The 26,639-nt window shown below is 39.6% G+C and overlaps 1 protein-coding gene across 10 annotated transcripts in view; it reads right to left on the reverse strand.

Moving 5' to 3' along the window:
• NAV2 (neuron navigator 2) overlaps positions 1–26,639 on the reverse strand; it is a 356,425-nt gene that overhangs the window by 115,369 nt on the left and 214,417 nt on the right. For all 10 annotated transcript variants that reach the window (XM_050955210.1, XM_050955208.1, XM_050955206.1 and 7 more), the window contains 3 exons: positions 25,272–25,384; positions 20,826–20,934; positions 18,369–18,758 (listed from right to left, as the gene is read on the reverse strand). In XM_050955210.1, the coding sequence (XP_050811167.1) occupies positions 18,369–18,758; positions 20,826–20,934; positions 25,272–25,384 (612 nt within the window). The remainder of the gene's footprint in view (positions 1–18,368; positions 18,759–20,825; positions 20,935–25,271; positions 25,385–26,639) is intronic.

Raw genomic sequence — 26,639 nt, forward strand, 5'->3', positions numbered from 1 at the left:
AAGTTATTCACAAAACTCCCACTGATTTCAGTAGGGTCAGGATTCCACCCAATTTCCTATCTGCTCTACGTTACATTAAAGATCTCACAGCATTCTGTGTGAAAAAGGGGATTTGCACCACTGGCCAAAAATGGCTGCTCTTCAACTTCTTTGCACTGTGCTCTGTCTGTCTGTAACTACCCTCCTCAACCAGCGAGGTTGCCGCATTTCAGTAATTTATTATTATTAAATATTTATGAAGGACTGTGTGTGCATATGGAGCTTTACAAATGAATAAGACAGGGAGGGATAGTTCAGTGGTTTGAGCATTGGCCTGCTAAAGCCAGGGTTGTGAGTTCAATCCTTGAGGGAGCCATCTAGTAAAGGCAGGGGGCTGGACTCAATGATCTTTCAGGGTCCCTTCCAGTTCTGTGAGATAGGTATATCTCCATATATTATAACATCCTTGTCCTGAAGTGAGTCAAGTCCAATAAAACAAAATAGAGATCTGTCTGAAATGTATTATGTTGGACCATTAAATAACATGAAATAAGTCTGTATTTTGTCAACTTCTGCATGGCCAACAAGGCAAACAGAAATCCTTTTGCATCTAGTTTTGTTATAAGAATGACTATACTGGGTCAGACTGAACGTCCATCTAGCCCAGTATCCTGTCTTCCAACAGTGGCCAATGACAGGTGCCCCAGAGAGAATGAACAGAACACAGAAAGGATTTCAAGTGATCCATTCCCTGTTGCTTATTCCCAGCTTCTAGCAAACAGAGGCTAGGGACACCATCCCTGCTCACACTGGCTAATAGCCATTGATGGACCTATCCTCCATGAATTTACCTAGTTCTTTTTTGAACCCTGTTATAGTCTTGGCCTTCACAACATCCTCTGACAGATTTCCACAGGTTGACTGTGAGCTGTGTGAAGAAATATGTGAAGAAAAATGTGAAGGGGGGGGGGGAAGAGAAGCAATCCAATTCATTTTTCATTTCCCAATTGTTTTCTAGATAACTGCAGAGACTCTAATGTAGGAAACTTGCTCTGCAACTAGGAACAGCGTATGTATAGTACAAGTACTAAAAGCATCCCTTCTGCTTTATACAGGAGGTTTATAGGAACAGTCTAGAGATCCCTGATTCAGCCCAGGCATGAAAATACCAGCCTGACTTGTGATTTCATCCTAAAATGATAATCTGCTGTGGAAATGATGGCAGGACGAGAACGAATCTCACCACCTCTTCTTTCAATAATTTAGCTATGGTCTTAATGGGATAGGAGTGTTCTCACTGGGGTTAGCCCAGGACAGTATGAAGTTGAAGTAGGAAAAGAATACCTTCTCTTTTGGAACTCCTGCCCCCTGGAACAGCATTCCTGTTGACAGAACCCTCTAACTAATATGCCTTGTGTAGGTGTATTTTGTACACATACACCCTATACAGTTGCATATATATGCTGGTAAAGGATATGATCATGTAGCAGGACAAATGAACAAAAACATCATATACTCTGTATTTGAATAGCATGAGAATATAAACCTTAAACATATTCACTCAGATTTTTATACACATGATCTCTTTACTTTAATTGTGTTTTTTAACATTCTCAACCATGCTGTAATTGGGCAAAAAAATCATTTGTAAGTTCTTGATCTGCAAAGTTAGTTTCTAGATAAACAATTCAAAGTATCTATATAGTTCTGAGGTGTAAAGAACAGGACTTAAAACCTCAGGACATAGATACTCTGAACATTTATCTAGAAACCAGCTTTACAGATCAATAACTTACAGAATGAATTTATTACCTCATTGTAACATAGTTAAAAGACATTTTCTGCCTTAAAAAAGCAGAGCATTTCTTCTTAATAGCTTTAAAAAAGTAAATGAATGGAGTTGCTGACTATAAGTGCAACACATCTTTATATAGGCAGTTTGAGAAATGAACAACTGAAACATCTCAGATGACACCTCATCCCAAATGTTCCATTCTTTTAAAAAATATCCTCAATATATTTTTCCTTATTGATATTATGAATCATGATCTGAGACTTTTAAGTCAAATATCATTTTTTAAACTTCTTACTGAATTAAATGAGTGTAAAATTTATGTTTCAAAGCAAGTAAAGTATATACCCAACAGACACAAACATTGTTAAAATATCTTGCATTTATTTAGTGCAAATAAATTGCAAATTGGTAAATTTAAAAAAAAATGCAATAATCTCATACCCAATCCTTTAAAAAAATCCCCAACTATACCAAAACAACACTTTGCATGACACATTAATACAAAGATCGAAGATAATACATAGATCAATTAATTTTCTTCTGTAATAACTCCTCAACTAACTGTGTTATAAATAATGCACATACATCAAACATTTGAACTAGACTTTTAAAACTGATTGGAAAATAACATGCAAAGAAGTTCATAAAGTCTGAAGAAAACAGGTTATTTTTTTTCTTGCTTTATATCTGTACATATTTGCACAACTATTTAACAATGCGATAATCAAATAAATATACGACAGCTATAGTGGTAGAGCTGATATCTTTGGCATGCAGTTCAACATACCTTAGTGACTCGTAAATTGAAATGCCTATATCCTCTCAATTCTTTTGTCACTCTTAAGGAAATAGTGATACACCACCAAATTTATATCCAAACCGCTAGGATCTCTTCCTTTGTTTTAAAAGGACCAAAGCCAATTACTGACTTTTCTTACTGGGGCATATTTTTACTCACAAGAAGAAAGAACAGCCAAACAGCCTTAAATTCATAATATATCCACGGATTAGAGGGAAAAAATCATGATGCAGATAGAACTGGCTCCATCTTTTCTCTTTTGTATCATTTCTGTCACAATGTCTCTGGTAACAAACCTAGCTGACTGTGCAGCCAGACTCAATTACTACAATTACTTGAGACAGGAAGGTTAAAAAAAATGAAAAACCCTGCACTAGATGTGATTTAGCTATATAGGTCTGTACTGGGCCTGTTCAAGAACAACAGAAGAGTCCCCGTTGGGAGTTTTACAAAGAGGTTGCTAAGCTAGTAAAACTAGGGACAAGGCTATTCTCAGTTCTCCAGAGTCTTCAGGGACAAGATACAATTCTTTTCTCCAAATTTAATAAACAAGGCGGCTTAAAAGAATTATAACTGTTCCTCCAGAACTGCTAGAGCATAGTTTACATCAGGTCTTCCATTCTGTATGTCAGAAACTCATAAAATCCTTAAAATGGAAGAGCAAATTTTGTTCACAGAAGAAAAAAGAAAAAAGGATAGAAAAAAGTATACCATTCTAATTATGTAAGACTATATAATTAAATGTGCATACTACAGGCATGTTGCAAAAACTCATACCTGCATATGCAAATCAGCTAATTGCAACTACTTGTTTGCACATGCAATGACCGATTTTCATCTCAAATGCAGAAACATTATTGTGAGTGTACCTGTCACACACTTTGAAAATGTAGCTTTTAGGTCTGCATTTGTCATCATCATCATCTGGCATATAACTAATCCTTTTAAATAAAATAAACTAATTTCCAATAATTTTTTTTAAAGTTAAAATAGAGGTGATACTATTTTACTAGTTGAAAATTATGATACTGTGCATACGCACAACATACATTAACTAATCTTAATATGCAGACTCTGGGTGAAATCACGGTCAATGGAAAAACTCCTGTTGATTTCAATGAGGCCAGACGTTCACCCTCTGTATGTATGTGCAGCAATCAGACACATTCAAATAACTCTGTACTTGTGCCAACTGGAACAAATAATAGCTTTTCATGGACAGACTTTCAGAAGCACTGAACATCCATAAACCCAATATAAGTCAATGGAGCTGCAGGTGCTCAACACCTTTGATAATGATGTGTGCAGGTTTTATTACTTTTTTTTTTTTTTTTAAGGAAAACTAAAGTGTGACAAAAAGAAAATATGTGAACTCAAATCTTATAACAGCTACAACACCTCGCTCTATAAAAATTGCATAATGGGTTTGTTTTCTTAAATATTAGATAGACAGGGGTTTTATTTAACATTATCAAATAGGTAGCACAGCTTGTTGAATTAAAAGTTTTACAGCTGGAATGCAATTATACATAAATTCTATCTAAGAATGTGGGTGTCCCGCCCCTAGTTAGGGAGAAGTTTGGTCGGACTAAAAGGATGATGCCCTAACTCCAAACGGGGGCCAAATGGGGGAGCTCGAGGAGGCCCCATCTCCTATACTGTGCATGGAGGAATGGGGAAGTGGGTTTCTTTGTCTCCTATTGGTTGGCTTCGAGGGAGGGGAAACAGAGGCGCCAACTGGCTATGAGACCCCTTCCCCCCCCGTGTAAAGATATTAGGGAAATTAAGAAGAAAGGCAGGCCTACAGAAGTGTTCTTATGAAACATAAACACCATTAAGAGCCTAACTGCAAACACTTACACTGGCCATAACTACTTCCCATCATAATTTTGGGGCCAATCCTACACCTTATTATTAAGTACCTGTCTACCTCTGTTAAGTATCTGTCATGCCATCATTGGTCACTTAAAACAGGTTGGACTGTACCTTGGGCTGTACAGATGAAAGCCTCTGAAACAAATTCATAACACTCTGTCCAAGGAAGTGAAATGCAGGCGCTCTCATAATCTTGCCTTCACAACAGGTTCAGCTGGGCAAGAAGAAATCGAATGCCTATGCTACCACTGACATTGATCTAGTCTTCTTCTGCTACATCACAATTCACTACCTCTAAGCACCTGGTAATAGCAGCTGGGATTTGTGTCAGCCAGTGTCAAGGGGTTGTATTTAATAACAATATATTGTGATATGCATAGTTAGTGACAAGGAAGAGCATTAAGCCTTACCCACTATGTTGACTAAGGGACTCTAACAGATGTACTCCAATGCAGAAATGCAGGATGCTAGAATAGCCTAAGGAGAGAATTTCTCTCTCACATGTATTTTGGTCTTCATGTTCCCTGCACAACACCTGATAAGCAAATACATAAACATGTTCCTCTTCGATGCTGTGAAGGTTGATCTACCCTTTAGTTCAGTGCCATGGCTGCTGTCAATATGTCCCCAGTCATCAGCTGTTGGTGTGTGGCAATGGGTTCTTACACCTAAGGTGATGTTCTTTCATCTTCACCCAGCCTCAGACTAACCACAACTTGTCCACAATACTCGCTGGGTTCATCAGCCCAGGGAAAGTTTCCTTGTTCTTGTATGATAGTGTCTCTCCAGTATGCTTGCACATAGTGCTTCGACTATTGTTTAATTTCTTTACTTGTCTTTACAAGACAATATATTAATTGCCTTATTAGACTCCTGCATCAGAAGTACCATGCTAACACATTCAATGTCAAACACTCTTTAAATATCTAGATGAACAAAAGTTTAAAAGACATAGTTCAGGAACTTTTCTGGCATTTCAGTAATAACAACCAGAGGCCCTCAAACACTGACTTTTTATGCAGATGTGTAAATTTTAGTTCCTCAGGAGAATTTAACAGTCAAGCTTGAACAAGGTTAACAACTAGACTCAACTAGGAGAAGACTAATGACTGGACAATGAAGCACTGATAATAAGGAGCTTCTTATCTACCTTCTGTGGATTATCCCTCAGGACTCATCTCAGTATTTTTACTTTTCAACAACAAAGGAAATACAATTAATTTTCCACACTTGTGCCTCCCGACTACACAGGTGTTGTTTACACAGGCATCGTTAATAGTGTATTAAAAGTGCATGGCACAAATTGAATCAAAACAATACATAGTACTTTCTAGGCAAAAGAAAAAAAGTGCCCGCTTTCCTCTGTTTCAACTGTTTTTGAGTTCCCTTGGCAATTTAGATCTTTGAATTGCTCTCTTGTTTTGCCAACTACACCCCTGTAAGTGCCCCTGAAACTTTGTATGGTGTAGCGTATCCTTCCAAGTTCAATATTTTTAAGATGTTTCTGATGCCTAAGTGATTTTTCCCTCTTCCCTAAGTGCACATACAAAAAACAGGATCAAGTTATACCACAGATCAACCGAAGTCTTACTTGGCAGGCCAAGTCACTCGACTTTTGTATGCACTCTGTACTTGCCCATGTATACAGAGCACCAATAGCATGCTTATAGCTACACATCTGACAACTCTCATACTTATTCAACTTTGCTGCTAAATCTCAAATTGTGAGTACAGTATATACAGTCTAAGGGATATTGTAGGCTTCAACATACAATCTGACATTCCAAGGACTTTTTTGCCTCAGTAATAAAATTAAATTAATCACCTCAAGTAAATCAAAATCTAGACAGGATAGTGAATCCAAAAGATTGATCATCTCAAGGTTTCCAATCAGGCAATATAAACATTTACTCTTCTAGGCTTCAGTTACAGTGTCATGGGTATTACTAATTGCTAAGTGTCAGTGCTGCAACAACCAGTGAATGTGGTTAGACAGACAAGAACAAAGTACATTAAAGCTTTGATGTGTGTAAACAGCACATCTCTACTACTGCTTGTAAAATATGATAAATGTGATCAAAATATGCCTGTTGATGAAACCAGGAAATCGTCTTAAAATATGACTAAGCTAAATATCATTACTGCTCAACTGACTGAAGGACCACTGCTAACCAGAAACTTCTCAGTTTAGTACAATTTGGGTTTGCCTTTTTTGTTCTGTACCATAAGCTTGTCTCTCACTTTTTGCCAAATTCCTGTCACCAATCAGTCTTGCCTGACCACTATCATCCTGCCACTGCCAACCATCAGCTCAGCATTTTATCTTTCTAGCCAAAGGGTGGAACATGCACCCTGCCCACGAAGCCTGCCTTTAAATTAAAAAATAAAGAAATAAATAACCAGCCAAGCAAGGTCAGCTTGGGTTTTGTCTCTGGTTTTAATTCCAAGTTTTGATTCACGTACATTTCAACAATTCAGTGAAGCATTCAGCAATGGGTTCAAGTCCTGAGCTTTTTCAGCATGGTCCTGTTGTCACAAGGCCAAAATACTCAAGATACAATCCAAATACTTCCTTTCAGATTCACATCAACTCATACCCAGTGTGCACTTTACTTTACATCTAATTAGATTGCGCAAAACAGATGGACTTTGCGGGGGGTGGGAGACAAGCCCTAGTATGGAACAACTCCTCTGCCCCCAACCGTGCCTTGCATTCTCTGGAATAGCAATCATTGTTTGAGGTTGCGAAGAAGGAGATAGCCCTCTAAGAGTTAGGTGAGAAAGGCAATTTCTTTTAATAAAATCTCATGAGTGAATTTCACAGCTTAGTTTGAGAAACCAGCTAAATGCAATATACTTATATAATTAGCAGTGGAAGCAGCAGTTCTCCCATGGAGGGCTCATTCTCCATGCCAATTTAATCTTGACCCTTTCCGCTGGGAAAGCCACTAACATGGGGAGGTGGTTTCTGTGAAACACATACTTCTCCAGGATACTTCTCCACTGGGAATAGAACTGGGACACATTTCTCATACACCATTGAACAGCTGTCACATGGTAACAATTTTTGGTCATTTCACCTGAGGCCTAAGAATATTTCTGCTTGCCTAGTCTCCTGGGTTCACACTTTATTATAAAGTCCACAGCTGTGCTAGTGATATTCTACGGTAAAGAGATCTTCCCTTTGCTAGAAGAATGGGTATCAAGCACATCATCTCCTGTAAGAGATTTGGAGCTTACTGTTGTACTAGATTAGATCTCAGATATGAGTGGTATGTTCTATATGCTCTATAGCCACAGTTGCTTATTTAGGGTCCAATCCTGCACAAACAAAGTTAGTGTGACAATTATCAAAACTCCCACTAACAGTAGCACTGGGCCTTTACTAAAATGAGTCCATTTGTTGCTATTTCTGCAGGGCTCTCTTGGGGTCAAAGGATTTAAAAAAAAGTTACAAAGCACATGCTTGTCCTGGTTCAAAATCCTGTTCCCATACTGCATTAGGCAATCATTTCAGACACGGATACAGCCTCCCTTTGCCAATTCTGCTTTAGATTGTAAGCTGCGCAGAGAAGGAGTTTGCCCTGTATTATCTTTGAAGCACTAGTAAAACCTAAGCCACTATAATATAAATGACAAGATTAAATACATTGATCCACTATCCAGCTCTCCCTTTTAATGGTATCAGGAAAAGCAGCTACTTTTGAAGAAAAATATATACAAAAAAAAAAAAATCAAGGCAGTGCTGTTTCTTCAAAAACAGGGAAAAGACAATTAGAAAAAAACAAGTAGTTGCATTTCAAATTGCATTAGTATCCAATTCTTCAATACAGAAAATCTAAACGGTAAATTATGTGGCGTTGTAATCCTCTGGTTTAGTATATGCGATTGTATCTCCCTCTAGTGGCTGGTCTTACAGTCTACTCCTTTCTTACAGCTAAATGAGGAGTCCTTTAGCTCAAATGGCAAACCTATATTTTTGGTGCAGAAGGTCCTCAGTTCAATCCCTGCTCTGGTGTCTACATGTGTATGCAGACAGGGTTCTTCACACATTAAAAAAAAAAAAAAAAAAAAAAAAGAAGAAGAAGAAGGGGGTAGGAAGGCACAATTTAGATGGGGCTACTATAAGGTGGGTACATAACTGGCTGGATAACCGTACTCAGAGAGTAGTTATTAATGGCTCCCAATCCTGCTGGAAAGGTATAACAAGTGGGTGTCCGCAGGGGTCTGTTTTGGGACCGGCTCTGTTCAATATCTTCATCAACGATTTAGATGTTGGCATAGAAAGTATGCTTATTAAGTTTGCGGACCGATACCAAACTGGGAGGGATTGCAACTGCTTTGGAGGACAGGGTCAAAATTCAAAACGATCTGGACAAATTGGAGAAATGGAAGGGGGTAGGAAGGTGGAGGGTAATTGCCTTTCATTTTCTTCTTGTACCAAGGAGCAGCCCACAATAGCAAATGTCAATAGCAAATGTTGTCTCAGTTGATGCAAGTGACTCAGAGGACTGCCCCACCACAAATCACAATGGGTCTCTTTTCTGTTCTTTTTGCCCATTCTGTTTTTCCTTCTGGTGTTGCCTCATTCACATTTGCAGCTGATTATCACTTTCCACTTCCCTTCACCTTTTCAAAGCTTAAACACTACAGCTGATAGCCCTCTCAGTCCTTATAGGGTGGAGGAGAAGAAGCCCAGCTGTGGGGGAGCTGCAAGGAGGGGGTGAGCTGGATTTGGGAAGGTGATACAGTACACAGAAGTGTGAGAGGAAGGATTACCCACTGTTTACAATAGAGTGGGATGATCTAAAAATTTAAGAATTGGTGCTGTTATACACAGTCTAGACAAACTATCACAATGAAATCCCAGCAGCATCACCTCTTCCCTTCATTCTTCCAGATAGTGATGCGCCACCAAAATCCATACACAAAAATTCCACCTCAGTTGGCGATAAATGTGACATTCCCTGAGTAAAATACTGTTCTTTATACATTCCACCCTGACCCTGGGAACAAAACAAACAACTATTCCATTCTCTTTCTCCTCCTTATATAAATCCATCAATACAACTCCTTCATTCGCTGATGAGAGTAATCATGGCATTTGTTGAAGGAGGGGGACTCCAGACTCTTCAACTCCCAACTGTGGCTAAGTAAGCAGGCATTGGCATGGAGAGCAGCTGTTCAGGGCCCCCATTCAGCACAGCAACACATTGGCTCTCTGTCTCTTACGGGTGCTGCTGGAGTAGCCTTCTGAGAATAGGAGCCTGGAAATTAGACGATGTTCTCCCAGAAGTGCTGGTGGGAGACAAGAGAGGCGTTCCCCTGGCAGCCTCATTCAGGCAGCTGCCATGTCCTAGCCACCTATGGCATGACAGATGCCTGAGGCCTGGTCTTCGCTATAATTCTTCTGTCAACCTAGCTACTGCCTCTTGGGGAGGTGAATTACCTAAACTGATAGGAGAAACCCTCCCGTTGGCACAGATAGTGTCTACAGTGAAGCAGTACAGCTGCATTGCTGCAGCGTTTAAAGTGTAGAAATATCCTGAGTAAGTAGCAGCCGGCTCAGTCCCAGCTGTAGAGAAGGCAAAGCAACCTGTGGTACTCTTGGATAGGACTATGAACCAAGTCTCCCCCGCCCTTCCAGAAGTGTAACCCATTCCCACCTGACAAATTTTGTGACTTTTCTCAATGCTGAGAACAAAGTAATTGATTTCCCCCTGCCCCCAGGAACCTGCTGGGCAGGTAGGAAACTATTTCCCAAACAGGTCAGAATCAAATGAGCCTTGGGGAAGGGAGCTTAAGGCCCTGGGTTATGGGCTTGCTGCAACAGCCCAACGTCCTGGCAAAGCCACTGGATTCCAGAATATTGGAGGGAGTTGGTATGGGTGAGTCTGAAAGAGGAATTGCTGAGGTGGGGGGGGTATCGATCTAAGATACGCAACTTCAGCTACGAGAATAGCGTAGCTGAAGTCGACGTATCTTAGATTGACTTATAATCACTTACTTGGCGTCCTCGCGGTGTGGCATCGATGGCCACCACTCATCAACTTTGTTTCTGCCTCTCGCCAAGCTGGAGTTCAGCAATCAATGGAAGAGCGATTGGGGATCAAATTATCATGTCTACACTACACACGATAAATCGATCCCCAATAGATCGATCACCACCTGCTGATCCGATGGGTAGTGTAGATGTACCCTTCTACACTGCAAAAAACAAAAAAACACCCAAAACATCCCCGCACCGAACCTCACAGCCCAGGTCAATTGACTTGGACTCATGGGACTTGAGCTGTGGAGCTAATAATGGCAGTGTAGACATCTGGGCTTGGGCTGGAGCCTAGATTCTGAAACCCAGCAAGGAGGTCTCAGACCCCAGTCTGCAGACCTAGCAGGAATATTACACTGTCATTGTTAGCCCCACAGCTCAAGTCCTATGAGACCAACTCAAGTCTGTTTACAATCCGCAAGCCCAAGTCAATTGACCCAGGTTCTAAAACTCATTGATGCAGGTTTTTCTTTGCAGTGTAGTCGTATCTTAAGGATCTATTATTGTTACACACTATGCCTTCAGGCCTTTGGGATGGAGCCCTGGAGTTGTAGAAAAAGCTCTGTGATATCTAATTGTATTACATGTGAAGGAGTTTGTCATAACTGATGAAAAACTGTGTTGTTATTCACAAGAGAGAGTTAATGTTGTGTGTGAAACATTAACTTTGACATTTGCTGACTTGCATGCTTAAATGGGTAATATTAACACTCAGAATAGCTTTTTAATGTAATATTTTATTTATTTTCTTTTTAGGCATGGCTCTCAGGACATGATTTAGTTTATATTTAAATATTTCCTTATTTTTGGTCTTTTCATTTTTACAACACAGGGACAGTCACAATTCCCTACATCCAAAGCTGGATATCACAACTGTTCTCTGAGGAGTCAGAAGTCAGAATTTCCTAATGCCATTTCATAAAGGTCACTGACAGCAGGCTGAGTTGTTCTGAGTCTACTTAGAACTCCTTGGGCTAGCATAGGTAAAAATAAAGAAATCAATTAACTACCTACCCTCACAGTATTTACTGTGCTACAGTATTAAAAGGATCAAAATATAAGAAGCCTGTTCCTACAAGACAGAAGAAAGTTCAGAGAAAGGGAAAATATAACAAATTACATTCTAATGATTATTTGTCATGTTGGAGTATTGCAGCCATATAATGTACCTGTAGTTTTCACCTTCATTCATTATTCGTATTTAGATCAAGTCCTATCGTGCATGCTAAGCCATTTAATCTGCAGTGCCTAATGAAATGACCAAACCAGTGAAATTAATTTGAATCAATCAAGGTACAGAGCATGGATATGAGAAAGGTTACAAAGTTTATCTTGTACTGAATGGGCCATAACATTGCAATTTGGCCCAGGCTTCAAAATTTGGGCCTTGATCTATATTTGTATTTTAAACACCCCAAAGATGAGGAGTGTTTGGATGCAGGATTTTGATGGCTTATATGCCATCTTCTTATTATCGTTATTTATTATTTGTTGAGTGGCAGCAGAGGGCTCAGCTCTGTAAAAGATACAAAGAAAGACATGGTCCCATCCTTGAGTGCTTTCATAGTTTGCACAGATATGGCACAAACCAGAACCAAAATGTGCAGTGTGACCCAGAGGAAAATTCCACCTTAGGGCCCCCGAAGTCAGAGGAAAAACTAATATTGATTTCAGGGGCATTTGGACTGGGCCTTTAGAGCACAGGCTTTTGGTTATTAAATTTACTGGAAAAGTGATGGCATTTTTGCAGCTGCCAATTCAACACTGATGGTTTTTTTCAGAAGTGAATTTTAAGACTTAGGGCTTGACATAGCACTGTCTATACCATGGGCTAGGTCAGTATAACAGTGTCACTCAGGGGTGTGGAAAATAGTAAGTGAGTAGTAACACTGACATAAATTTGTAATGTAGACCAGGGCGTAGTATTCTAATTCAGGGAGTGAGTTTAACTGGCATGTACACATACGGAGATGTAGAAAGCAAAAGGTTCAGAGTTGCAGAATGGACACACAAGAAAAAGTTTGAATGTAGGTCTTCTTAAATCATACAGTGCTGGAACAGGCTTCTCATGCTAAATAGCAACACCTATGTTTCTAGTGCCATCAGAAACTGAGAATTACACAGCTACACAAAACAGTGAAAAATGCTGAGGAGAGAGAGACAACTGAACTTCAAATAATGTGCAAGTCAAACAGGTTCTTGTTTTAATCTTCACCAGCTCACCTCTCCTTACTTCTCATTGGCAGCAATCTGTAGCAGCAATAATTTTTATGGAGAACAGGTAAGAAAGCACCCATTATTAGCAAGAACTTTTTTCTTACTTCTTGTGAAATATATAAGTCCTTCTTTTCCTTCTCCAATAAAGTGCTCACCTTGACTCTAATGAAGGACTGACAAGCCACGTGCAAATGAAAAATAACTTCAGAATTTAAGATGCCTTCCAGACAATAACTAGATAGGCAACGAGAGCATATTGCAATGTCAATCAATAGAGGTGTCAGAGTCACATAAAAATCTTGTTCATGTTACTCAACACCTAAGCAAATCCATCCTCTCACTAACTTCTCTATTAAGGCACTCTTATCTGCTGTACTATAGATACGGCATTAAAATTCAGCTTGTGATAAAATTCAGCTTCAGTGATTGCTTTGGCCTATGTAGTTTATGTGGGTACAACTCTTCCAAGGATCTTGCACCAGATAGACAATCTGCCAGCCAAAATGCCATTCCCAATTCCCCATCTGTGGGCCTGTTTAATTCTGATGACAGCAGGCCATGAGAAAGCCTGAATTCCCAAATTGCCCCAACCTGTTCTCCTTTTGAATTTCCCTCCACTTCAGCTCTACATCCTCACTTCACAATCCTTGTAGGAAGATCATTAGAAACCACAAAGCCTCAAATAAGCAAAGAGGGATCACCTCCCAATATGTGTGTGCATGTGCACAACCACACAAATAAATTCATACATAAATATATGGAAGGAAAATGAACATCCTAGCAAAAGGGAGATTGGGGTAAATTGCCCTTTCTTGACAATTAAACCAAAATCAAGGGGAGGATGGGGGTGTCACAACCAGGACTTGGGTGGTCAGAGCAGGAGTCAGAGTTAGGCAAAAGCTCAGAGCCAGAATTAAGTCAAGGATCAGGGCCAGAGTGAGAATCAGGAGTCGAGCCAAGGGTCAGAGCTGGAATTGAAGTCAGAAGTCAAGCCAAGGGTCAGAGCTGGAGACCAGAGCAGGGATCAGGAACAAGACAGCAAGGCAAGAAATGGCAACAGGCAGGGAATCAGGGACAAGCCACGAATGCAGAGCTCAGGAGTCAAGCAAGAAGGCAGGGTCCTATGTAGCAGCCAGACAGGAATTCACTTAGATGCAGAGACAACTTTCTGTGTCACCTTCTGGTTTAAACAGCGCAGCCGGACCAATTGGTAAGACCAGGCACTTGTACAATCAGGATCCCCCTGGGCAGTGACACATCGCTTATCAGTTACTAGCAAACTGCCAGATGGTGGTTGGGATGTCAAGGCTGCTCGCAGACCTTGGTTCAAGACTTGTGGATCCTCACATCAGGTCACAAGCCCTTTCCAGTTAGCAGCACTCTTCAGATCTGGGGGAGGTTAAAAGTCTCCCTAAAACTACTGCTTTGGTTTTGAAGTAGATAGATTACATGATTTCAAGCCCACCTAGAGGGAATGAATTATTTCACATTAAGGCCTGAAAAGCCTGGAGCTACACAGCCAACAGGAGTTGATAAAACAGGAAGTGTGATACAGGATCTTGTTTGCTCCCCGCTCCAGGAAAACTCAAGTTACCCGCTGCTGCTTTGTTTTGTCAACTTTTTGGTTTCCAGGAGAAGTCAATTTCTCCCCTGGATGGGTCAGCCTGCTGCAGATCCAGCACCTGTGATCTTCCTATGTTAGCAAAGGTTTTTCTGCTGGATCAGGCCGCAAGGAATGGCACTCTTTCTAACCTTATGAAATCAATACTAATTTCTGCCAGAACCCTTCTTGAACAGAACTGGAAGGCAGGAAAAATGGAACTTCCCATGACCTGGTGCATTTAAAAGAAAGCGTCAGGAACCAAGGGCTAAAATGATTTATTTTGGCTATAACAAATATTTTGGCTTCCTTTCCTATCAGTTTGCCAATAAAAACACAGACCCAAGGTTTTTCAAACTACAGCATTGCAGCAATTTTGAAAATGACAAAGTGAAATGTATACCAACTAATAAAGGGCTATTCATGCTATAAATGCCTTTTTGTGCTGTTTTCTACATTCTGTAGCATAACTTAGGAAAATATTGGGCTCATTTGTCCTCCAGTTTATATTAAAGAGCCATTGTGCAGCAAACCACATCAATGCTGTCTTTACAAGCAAGCTCTTTCACTTCTAGATCCTATATTACCTTTGTCCCACTGACATACACTGCTATCCCATTTTCTGTTGTTGTGAATAACTCACATCAGGGAAGATGACTCATAACACTTAAGTTACAAACAATCTTTTCTTACTGAAGACAGTAATCCAGCATTATTAGGTGTCAGTAGGGTTCACTGAGGGTAACACCCTCGCCTCCAGGACAGAAGGTTCAAGTCTCCCAGTTGGTACTGGGATCATATCCGGTGCTGTCATTTCAATGCAGTACTGGAGGATTGCCTCCATTCGGATGAAATTTTCCCATGTGATTATATTCTGAAGAATGTCTCCAAAGTCAGCAATGTGTGGTACTGCATTGTCTCTGTGACTGCTCAAACTTCAAATGTGCACACATTTATAAGTAAATATGGTAGGTTTTTGTCCCCCAACTGCTCAAACCTCAAACTCGATAAATTATCTCAAAGTGAACCTTGTCCTTCTGGCTCTGACATCATCAATAATAAAGATTCTGTCATTGGAACTTAGCTCACTAATGCTACGTGGGCCAGAAAAGAGTCCAGCTCACTCTCGCATACTTATAATGGGTTTGCAGTGCTCACATAAATAAAAACATTTTAGTCAGCGAGAGCAGCAAACATGATTCACTACATTAAGGACACATCTACATTAGAAAGAAAAATGCCATTTATATACAGCCATGCTTCTGATCCTATGCTTGCAACTGAGGTCCTTTCTATCAGTCTTTGGTTGGCTGCCGGAGTAAAAGGCAATGATCCCATAGTACTTTTGAAAAATTGTGGCAGATAAGAGTCCTGTCTCATATTCTGTCTCCCTCAATTAAATAGGCTCTAATATACAATACTACAGGTGAGCTCTTGCTGAGTACATAATGGCTGCTCTACTGGCCTATGCAGTAATGCTACCACTGGTACTTATTATGTTGAGATACCTGAAATGAGAGAAATGCTTGGTAAAACCAAATTTTAATCTATTTTATTATATCATGTGAGCTCCATTCTAGATTGTTAGTCAATATTTTAAGGCTAGTGTTATATTTCTGAACTTCAGCAGGTTCACTGCTATATAGTGCAGGGTGACCAATTAGTACAAAGTAAAAAATGATATGTGGAGATCTATACAATCACAAATGTCTCTGGAAATGTACATCCAGGACCTTAAACCTTTTTTTCCTGTGCCTTTCATAATTACATCCTTGTTTGTAAGATGAACTTCCAGAGCGTGAGGTACTGAAGCTGGCAATATCAGCTTCCGATTCTGTTGAGGATAATTTTCAGTTCAGATAAACAAATTAACTTCCCGAGCAAAACATTAGATGGAGCCACACACAGTAGCCTTATATGCATGGTTCAGAACACATGACAGATCTCTGCAGACAGGCTCATTAATATTGTGAAAAAGGTGTAAAGATAAAGAAAACCATAGTTCTACCAAGGTCATACTTTTTCACTGGACAGGCCTACCCTACTTGTCAGCAGGCATAATCTGAGAGAACAGATGTTTTTTCCTTAAACTTGTTACTGTCCACTCCTATCATAATCCATGACTTGCTATAGATGAGATGTTCAGAGGGCCAGCACTAGACCCATACACCAATTAAATTCTCAAAATAGGGCCCAAGTAGGACTAAGGTGGTGCGTCAGTCTTCCCTCTACATGGGGGTATTTTACCATATGAGAACAAACTTCTTTCACTTATATAGCTAAAACTAGCTCTTCCCTTCAAATTACATTCACTATCTAGAACCCACACAGATCTTGCACTAGGTCTTTTATAATAACCACAGCAATAGTCAAAATAATTTTCTCTCTCTTCCAGTCAATTTTACAAATCCAGTTTTGGGTGAAAGTCGTTTGTCTTGAGGAAAGAGTGGTAACTTTTAGCATAATAAACATTGCAAAACAAAGGCTTTATTTTGTGTAAACATCGGTGATTTTAGGAATGTGTGTCTTTGTACACTGGCAACTAATAGTTCCTTATATAAAATCGAGAATTTACTACATCTCCTTCAAACAGCTTTCTCACTGGATTCTTTAGTATATGATCCCTAAAGGAAAAAAGAAAATGTAAGCAAAACTTCCAAACTCGCTGGTAGAACAGAGTCAATTGAAGGTTTCCAGGGTCCATTGTGGTTATATTTGCTGAACCTTGTTTTATAATAATGGTTGCATATTGGCAAACAAACAGCTGGATTCTAGCTTTCTGTTTCAGTAAGAGGCTCTAAACCTTCTGACAAAGCCAATGCTACTATAAACAATACTAAAATGTTAAAGATTAAAAAAAAAGATGTAATGTTGCCAAAAAAAAGGAAAAGTCTAGTTATAAAAAAATTATCATTTTCAGATCAATGATTTTGAGTTTTGTAGCATAAATCAAGTGCTGATGTATTTACATAAAAATGAGTTTCCCAGTCAAAGAAATGCAAAGTTTAAATAATTGTCCATCATTTAGAATTCCTGCATTTTCATCTACAACTTGTTCTTTAAGTTGCATCTTGCATACTAATTTTTTCCCCATTCACTGAAATATAAAAACACGTCCCTTTGGTGATCCGAAAACACACGGACTTTCTACTGCAAGTTCAGAGAAATCACTGGGATACGCAGCAAATACTTTCAGTTGCAACGTAAAAAATGCCACAATTTCACCATCTTGTGGGGACAGTGAACACTGCAGCAAACATCTAACAACCACTGATCTAAGTCAGGAAAGCATTTAAGCATGCCCACAAGTATGTTCTTTTTCAGGAATACACTAAAACGTGCCTTACTTTAATTGTGATAAAATCCCACTGACTTCAAGAAGAATTAAGCACATGATTAAGTGATTTGCTGTGTACGGATGCTTTCCTGAAAATGGCGCCAGAGAGAAGAACCTATGTTACATACACACTTTTCAACATTTAGTAGAAATATGTGACTAATTCACTTAAAATACAAATCCTTTCTTTTTCCTCACCTGAAATTTTGATTACAACTCAGCTAGATTAGATAAAGATTAGTCTAATTTTATATGTTTTTCCAAACTAAAATTTTGTTGAAGTTTGAAAAAAGCTGGGATTTTACCCCCCACCATTTTCAAACAAGTCTAACAATTTGAGGTTCCGTTTCCGTCTACGTCTAGACCTTAGGTGCCAAAACTCCACGGAAAAGACTCTTCCTATAAGAGAGTTCTAGGTCAGGCTGGTCGATTCAAGAGATTCAGCTAAGCATCCCATCCCTGGGATGCTTATCAGAACTTATCACAGACACTTCTCATTTAAGTGTGAAAGAAAGAAAGAGACTACATGAGTAAGACTCTAGCCACCACTCATTCAAGTGTGGCTGGGAGCTTGTGCTCCAAATTCTCATTAACAATGGGCACAATCTCTTTGCTACCTTTAAGGAGTCATTTAAATTAACCCATTTAAAGCAACAGTATAAGACTGAAAAATGCACAGTTCCATTATGTACGAAGAGCCAAATTACTTTTACTTACCCACTCGTAATGTCATCAGTTCTTATATTCTTGCCCAGAACATCGCCATCACTCATATAGCCAGTGGCGTCCATGCTGATGGTTTCAAGATCTATCTCATCACTACCCTTCTCTGAGATGTCCATGTGACAAACGTTACTACCGCGGGATGCTAGCTGTCTTCTCAAAGGTGCTGAATACATATAACGCCCAGATTCAGCGCTGATGAAGCGGCTGGCATTGGCTCTTGGAGGATACCCATTTCCCATTGATGGAGCATCACCTGCCTGAAGGCGGGGGCTGGACTGCCCAAGTCTCCACGATAAAGGTGTTGGTCTTCCAGTCAAGCTGAGAATACTGCGACCGCTTATTTCAGTAGTGACATTGGTGTCAAACGTGGTCTCCAATGTGCTTAAAAAAAAATTGATTCAGTCTTCACTGACATGGTACAGAACCATTAGATTTCAGGTGATGCCACTGCATACGTCATAAAAGAATGTAACTTCCAAATAGTGGCAAAGATATCAACTGCAGGTGACATACTTAACAGCATTTGCTTAAAACAAATCTCTTCATGTATTTTACACACCTTAACAACACTACTTTAAAAATAAAGGGTCTCCCTAGCCAGGCCATAAATGTTGTGTTGGGGAAGGGATTAGAAAGAGAGGAGGTTATTTATTTATGTGTTTATTCATTTTTGGCATGGGTTCTTCCCAGTATCCAAGCACAACTTTTCCTCTTTCAGTCAAACCTAACCCATAATTGATGCTGTCACCATTCCATGTAGGAGCCTTAAGCTGATAAAAAGACCACTTTACTTCGCAGCTGCATTCACAAAATACTCGATTAATTTGGAGATGCTCAAGATAGCCAACAATCCTTCTGCCTCTCTCAATGAAGACTTAAGGGGGAAAAAAAGTTATATAAAGATAAGACTAATTTCAGACGTTTTTCCAAACTTAAGAACTTTGTATCTATTTGCACCAGGGGTTGGCAACCTCTAGCACACGGCTCGCCAGGATAAGCACCCTAGCGGGCCGGGCCAGTTTGTTTACCTGCCACGTCAGCAGGTTCGGCTGATCGCAGCTCCCACTGGCCGCGGTTCGCCGCTCCAGGCCAATGGGGGCAGCGGGAAGCCACGGCCAGCACTTCCCTTGGCCTGCGCTGCTTCCCACAGCCCCCTTTGGTCTGTGACGGCGAACCGTGGCCAGTGGGAGCCGCAATCTGCCTAACCTGCCGACGTGGCAGGTAAACAAACTGGCCCGGCCTGCCAGGGTGCTTACCCTGGCGAGCTGTGTGCCAGAGGTTGCCGACTCCTGATTTACACAATACTTTGATTTTCAATTTCACCTCATGACCACTAAATACATTTTCTAAGGCTCAAATATATACTCTGTTCTTCATGCCTGTTTAGACGAGTATATTGCTTCCCTTCAATGACAAATGCTAGTATAGGCTGTCTATTTTCTCCTCTTCGAGAGCTGCAGCTTCCCTCTCCCAAACCAGACCAACCAACCCTGATTTTCTTGGCTAAAATGGACTAAAAGGGCTCAGGCTACTCGCAGCATGATAAATCCTGTGGAACTATGAGCAGGCCTAAGTATCCTGTAGCTATGGTAATTAAATCATAATGAGCTGTCACTTTAATTGAGACTTTAAAAGGAAAACAGATGCACTGGGAGTTCATCTGTGGAGGCACTGGCACAGGCAAACACAAACCTTCATCTGCTGAACTCATTTAGGGCTTCATCCCATGAAGGGTTCAGCATCATTAGTCAACTGAAATTGAGGGAGCTGAGCACCTCACAGAATCAGGCCCTTCATGTGGCCAAACATCATATTCTCCTAAGTCTCTTGTTGAGCATTTAAAACAACAGCTCATAGAATGTTCAAATGTAATCACAGCTTTTGCTTATCTTAAGCATATTTTAAATATTACTGGAGATTTCTAAATACTGCTTTACAAAAAAAATTTTTACATTCGCATCACTAATAATATTATAAAGCTTTGTTTGTCCAAAGACCAGTTAGGAATTCAAGTTATGCACTTTATCAAGTAGGTCAAACACAGTTCACCTGCTTGTTTAAACAGAATATTATAGATCTGGGGAGGGAAATGTATTAAAGTCACTCATAAGTAAACCAAAGTAACTTTGTAAATGGTAACCTTTGCACAATTCTATTCAAACACCACGTAATGCACTTAACAAGCATTGCTCTTTCTTTGACTGTGCTTCTATATCCAACCGTTCTGTTCCCTGCTTACTCTTCAGAAATCTTTATAAATACTAAACAAGGATCAGATTCTGTGCTTTCAATAAAAGAAAAAAGCACAATAAATGCTTAGCCAACTTAATTTCCTCCATTGTCAGTGTTAATAATTTTTGCAAGGGCACAACCCAGCCAGAGTCAGGACAGGTAATATAAGAACACAGTTATTTCACTGTTCCATAAAGAAGTAATTCATGTCACTACCTGTGGGAGACTTGGGTTCCCCGTAAGCTGGACATGGTCTCCTCTAAGTTCTGTCGAAGATCAGCAATGTTCTTGACAGTTCGCAATCGTCGAGTTTCTGGATCCTCCCCTATGAAATAACAGACCTTTAGAAGAAAAGAACTAGCCCACATTAATTAGCAATAGCCAAGACATGCACTATTATCTCTTCACGGCTCTGAGTCAAGCACAAATCCCTGCCTTTACATTATTCAATATCCAATCCCACACTAAATATGATGTAGGATTTCATTCACTGCTGAAAGGAGCTTTCCATTGGCCAGACTGAGGAATAGCACTGCATTGTTAACTTCATTTCATGGGCTTTCTTTGAACCATAAAATAGTCAAATATTTTTGTATTGGATTTTACTCAAATCTCCCTGGTACACTTTTGCTTAATAGCCAGAATGATTAGAGTATATTGCAGTCCAGTCCATCCCCCATACTGGCATGATGAACACGTACTTGATAAAGCCTGTTTTTTGGAAAGTTATATCACAGTAGATATACTTTTCTCATTTTAAATACCTCAAATTGATTATTAGAAAGCTGCTGTTTTGGGAACAAACTAAACCATGTCTATTAATTGCTCCACAGCTGAATGATGTACCAGGTAATCCAGCAAATGCAGTTGCCTGCTATTTCATGCATGGAAATGAGCTTTATGGACCAGGTACGGTCACCAGAATGCATTATGATACAGAGACAGTTTTGTTCTGGTTTTTTGGTAGGAACTCAAATTAATTTCCCTTGCAGGCTGTAACACATTCAGGTCAGCATGATTCATGTTCCAGTAGCAAATTATTGTATAACTGTATAGAAACCTTCCAAATTAAACCAGCAATAGTCAAGAACACATTGATATGTAACAAATCCACAAGGTCATAACAACTATTTTTTTTTTGCTTTGCATAAGGATTCTTTGCCATTTTTATTTCCCTAAGGAAATTCTTAAGGAATTCCCTAAGATGGTTCATTTGACAACAGCATATTACCTGTTTTTAGACCAGAAAAGGAATCTACTTCCATTTTATAAAACCTCCTAGTGGCCTCTGTGGAATTTATTTTGCTTACTTGTTCTCTGTAATTGATTAAAAACCACTTCAGTGCTAGCTCAGCTATATTTTATCTACTTAAAAGCTCCTTAGGTGTTAAAAAGAAGTGACTTATGATTGTTAGTGGTACCAAGGTGCTTGCTGTCAGCATGGAGCATAACTGAACTAGAAAATCTTCACACAGGATGTAGAAGGAAAAAAAACCCTGCTAATTAGCTAGGCCCACTTCACAGCAGGGAATGAGCTCACTCAAAAGGTTTACAACAGACAGCTCAATAACAAAATGCTTCATATCCAAAATTTAGCTATTTCTGATAATACTGCAGTCTTGATACTTTTGCATGTTCTTTAAGTGAAGCCTTCTTCCCTAAAAGCTCCCATGAAACTGAATTGAACTAATCCACAAAATGGTTAGTTCAGATGAGAATCTACACATTAAAATTTCTGATTTAAGTAAAGACTGAAAACAGTCTCCAAACAGTTGCTGCTCTTTAAGAAAGCTTCTCTCAACCCCTGAAGTAAATTTAGTGCTTGTGTAAGGGGCCAAATTGTTAGCCCTGGAGGGTGAAGACCTCCAAGGCATCAGTGCAAATGTCCCATGCTGCCCCACTAACGTGCCTCAGCTCTGATTTGTAGGTAGGGTGACCAGACAACAAATGTGAAAAATCGGGACAGGGGGTGGGGAGTAATAGGAACCTATATAAGAAAAAGACCCAAAAATTGGGACTGTCCCTATAAAATCAGAACGTCTGGTCACCCTATTTGTAGGTGTCATCTCTAGGGAAAAGAAAGTATTTTCATATTCATCCAGCCCTTGGCCTTCCTGAGATAGATAACAAGGGGCCAATTATCGTCCATGTTAGTGATGTTTTTCCATGATGTGGACAGCTGTCTCTGGGAACCAGAGTGACACTAATAATGCATTTCACATAGGCCACCTAACCATCAGATAGTTATGGCTTCATCACTACTGACCTGACAAGATTGAAAACAGAATCCCAATAGAGCTCAATTCTCTCAGCCATACAGTCTCTGGGATGTAAACATTTTTATACACTTATTAGTCTGCAAATTATTGCAACACTAAAGAACATTTAAAAATAATATTTCTAGGACTATGTCTGATAAAAGTCCTCTTTCCACAGATTATTTCTTTTGTAAATATGAAGGCAAGATCTAGATAAGCTATTAAGAGCACAGATAAGAGGGTTAGCTGAGGTAAAAGCTTTTAAAGTCTTTTGCTTTGAGACTCACCAAACTAAATTGTGGCAATGTTTTTCTAAAGAGAAAGTCATATCCAGACATCAGTTCTAAGCTTGTTAGAAGACACTATATTGACTTTAATTGAAAATATCCAATTAGACTACACTTAAGACATTAATCACCTTCTTTACAAGATTCTTCTCTTCATGGATATTCTGTATATAGTGTCTGTGAACTGTTTACTTCCATTTCTCCATATACACATCTAACTCATTGGCAACGTTTGTTGCATGCATGAATGGACAAAACAAGAGACATTAAAGTCTAATTTATTTCTTAAAAATTTCCTCTCTTTTGGGGTTGAGGAACTGTTTTATTTGTTCTCCATTAATACTCTTTGATTGAATACCACTATCTGTTGACTTTGGCTTTAAACAATTTCCTCTTTGGATCCACATTATATAATATACAGATTGTGCTGCTGTTGTGTACTTTTGGATCTCGAACTAACATGCATAATAAAATAATAATACTTTGAACTTAAATAATATCTTCCATTAAGGGCTCTGAAAACCCTCTGTAAACTAGGTATTATTATCATTTTACAAATGGGTAAAATAATAAATAATAATAATATAATATAATATAATATAAAAGTGAGATATATATTTCATTTTACCCATTTGTAAAATGGAAATAATATATATAGTTTGGGAGAATTGCCTAAGATAACACACTGATTTAGAGGCACTATTGAGAAAACTCAGGCAGCCCAATGCTTGTTCCCCCAATTCTAACCAACAACGCACTGCCTCCTCTATTTATGTATCACTGCAAGAATGTTCACAAGGACTGTATCCCTAATGCCATTTGTTTGTCTGCTTAATATTTCATGTATTTACATATAAATTATAAATGCAGATATGCGCATACGGGCACTCCTGCTGTTCTCCTCTTCACCACTGACTCTTCCTCTTGGTTCTGCAGCCAGCATGCGTACATGCAGGTGTAACCATGGCAAAGGCAGAATATATAATGAAATATGAAATTAATCTAATTGTGAAGCTTACAGCCACATGACTTCCCAAACAGAAGGATCAGTTCCAAAGCTCACGTTAGCCTGGAGAATGTATGAACTAACTAGGTAAAGAACTCTACAGTGATACCCTAACTGTGAGACATGTTAACGACATACTTAGTTTATAAACAAAAACACACAGCTCTCTGAAAACAGAAAGAGGGATGAAGGGTGGAGACACACCAAAGACCTACAAGCACAACTCACATTTGTACTGCAATGTTGTTGCTAAAAGTCACTTCGTGAACATGTATTGTTATCAGCTATTCCTGGCAGTGGCAGGAATTTTAGAATACACGCAACACATCAAATTACTTTATAACCCAGAGCATCTTAACCCAAATTAATTTCAGCACACTTCTTATTCAATAGATATTGAATTGGTTTTATATTTCTCATTGCAGCAATAGGAGTATCCCTATTAATTTAGTCATCAAATTGACGAATGCTGTAGAGAGCTACTCTCCTTCCTTGTATAGATGTAATGGCTGATTTTATGATGAATGGGCAATTGTCAAAACTCCAAACTTTCAAAACAAGAAATAGCTTGTTAACCTGTCATTTTAAATCTGGGAAATGCAAATATGAGTTGAAGCTAAAGCACACTACTTCTCAAATTATTCAGACAGAATGTGACCATGTTGGGGTTTCCCCAATGTTATAAACTAATGCAAAATGCCAAAGGAACAAGCTTTATCTAATCCACAATCTCTGAAGTCTGAAATATTAAAAAATGGAAAACATATCAGATACATGGTTCCTTAGGGGCGCTTGAGGAATATTTTAGTAAAATCTGGCAAGATGTTGAATGTTTGCTGCAAGGTGCTAAAGCAAGATATTAACTACCCTTAATTCCCAATGATTTCAGTGCTCAGTATCTTGTAGACCTAAGCCCCTGGTGTCCAAAACTCTGATCTTAACCCAGTTTCTGAAGGACCAAATATTAGAACTCATCAAAAATAAGGCACTAGGAATAACCACATAAATTAAATTCCCCCTAAAGAGAGGGGAAACATACTTCATTTAGCTCATTCTCATTTGTTATATACAATGCATACAATTAGTTATCTAGACATCTTCCAGGACCTACCTGAAAGGTCTTCGAGACCAGGCTGTCCAGTTTTAGTGTAAAGAGCAGTATCCATGCTCACCCCTCCCGTGCTGGACTCAGCTGTTACATTCCCTTCATTGTCTGTCTGGGATCTTAAAGGCAACACAAATATAGAGAAATGCAGTCACTCACCACCAAAAATTTATCAAGTGTAACATTGATAAAACTGCACCCGCCATCACCCACTGTGTTCTTTTCTCTAGAATACACTAGCAGACTGACTTTACATAATTCATTAGTCCCATGTTGAGCTATGTCCTAGAAATGGAAACGGGCACTGAACTGTAAAAAAAAATGAAATATTCATAGTCAAAATGTAGACTTCACAGACCCCCAGACACTAAGACACTTCAGATTTTCAGCAACACACACTGGGCTGAAAATGTGATCTTCATTAACAATGGAGTTTATATGTGACAGTTCTTCACACCTGTGCAGAATTCCCTTTGTTAACTAGCAATGTCATCAGTTCTTTTTTTAAAAAGAAACAACAAGGTAAAACAATTGACTGCAAGAACAACTTTGGACATGGTATTATTCAGTGGAAGGTGTTTTTCTAAGAATCTGCTTTTCAGTTATACATTAGTATAAATCTGTGATCACTTCATTTTACTGGTTACACTATGTTTTGGATCTTGGGACCACAGCAGTTAGCAGTTAGAAGTGCAGTCTCCTTTAAGTGCACGAAAGATTTCCTAGATAGGAGGATACAGAAGGTATTTCACCGATACTACTCTTGATCTCGGCTAAAAGACCATGTGGAAACATACAGTAGGGTATAATAATTGCAGGTTAAAAAAACCAGGCAAAGTATATTTACAACATATTATCTGCTTCTCAGCATCTTGTGTAGGTGTTGTGGGCAGGGGACGGGGATAGCAAGATTGTTCCTGCTCTCCAGTGTTTCCCAGATAGCGAACTGCCCCCTTAGAGTTATTGCCTACTGAGATAGTTTAGAGCAAATCTGAGGCTGCTCTTGTAACATCTCAGTGTAGCAGTCTGTCCTCTTCTAGTGCTGGCTGGGCTCAGGGCCGGTGCTACCATTTAGGCGACCTAGGCAATGGCCTAGGGCGCCAGAATTTGGGGGGGGCGCTATTTTGCCGGGGGGGCGACATGCGGGTCCGGTGGACCTACCGCAGACATGCCGGCGGACGGTCAGCTGCTGGAAAGGCTCTGGTGGAACTGCCACAGTCATTTCGGCGAACGGTCCGCTGGTCTAAAGGCTCCGGCGGACCTACTACAGTCATGCCTGTGGCAGGTCCACCGGAGCCTTTAGACCAGTGGACCGCCCACCGGCATCACTGCGGCAGCTCCACCAGACCCTTTCCAGCAGCGGACCGTCCGCCG

The sequence above is a fragment of the Gopherus flavomarginatus genome, chromosome 5 (assembly GCF_025201925.1).
Source record: "Gopherus flavomarginatus isolate rGopFla2 chromosome 5, rGopFla2.mat.asm, whole genome shotgun sequence".
NCBI classification, from domain to species: Eukaryota; Metazoa; Chordata; order Testudines; family Testudinidae; genus Gopherus; species Gopherus flavomarginatus.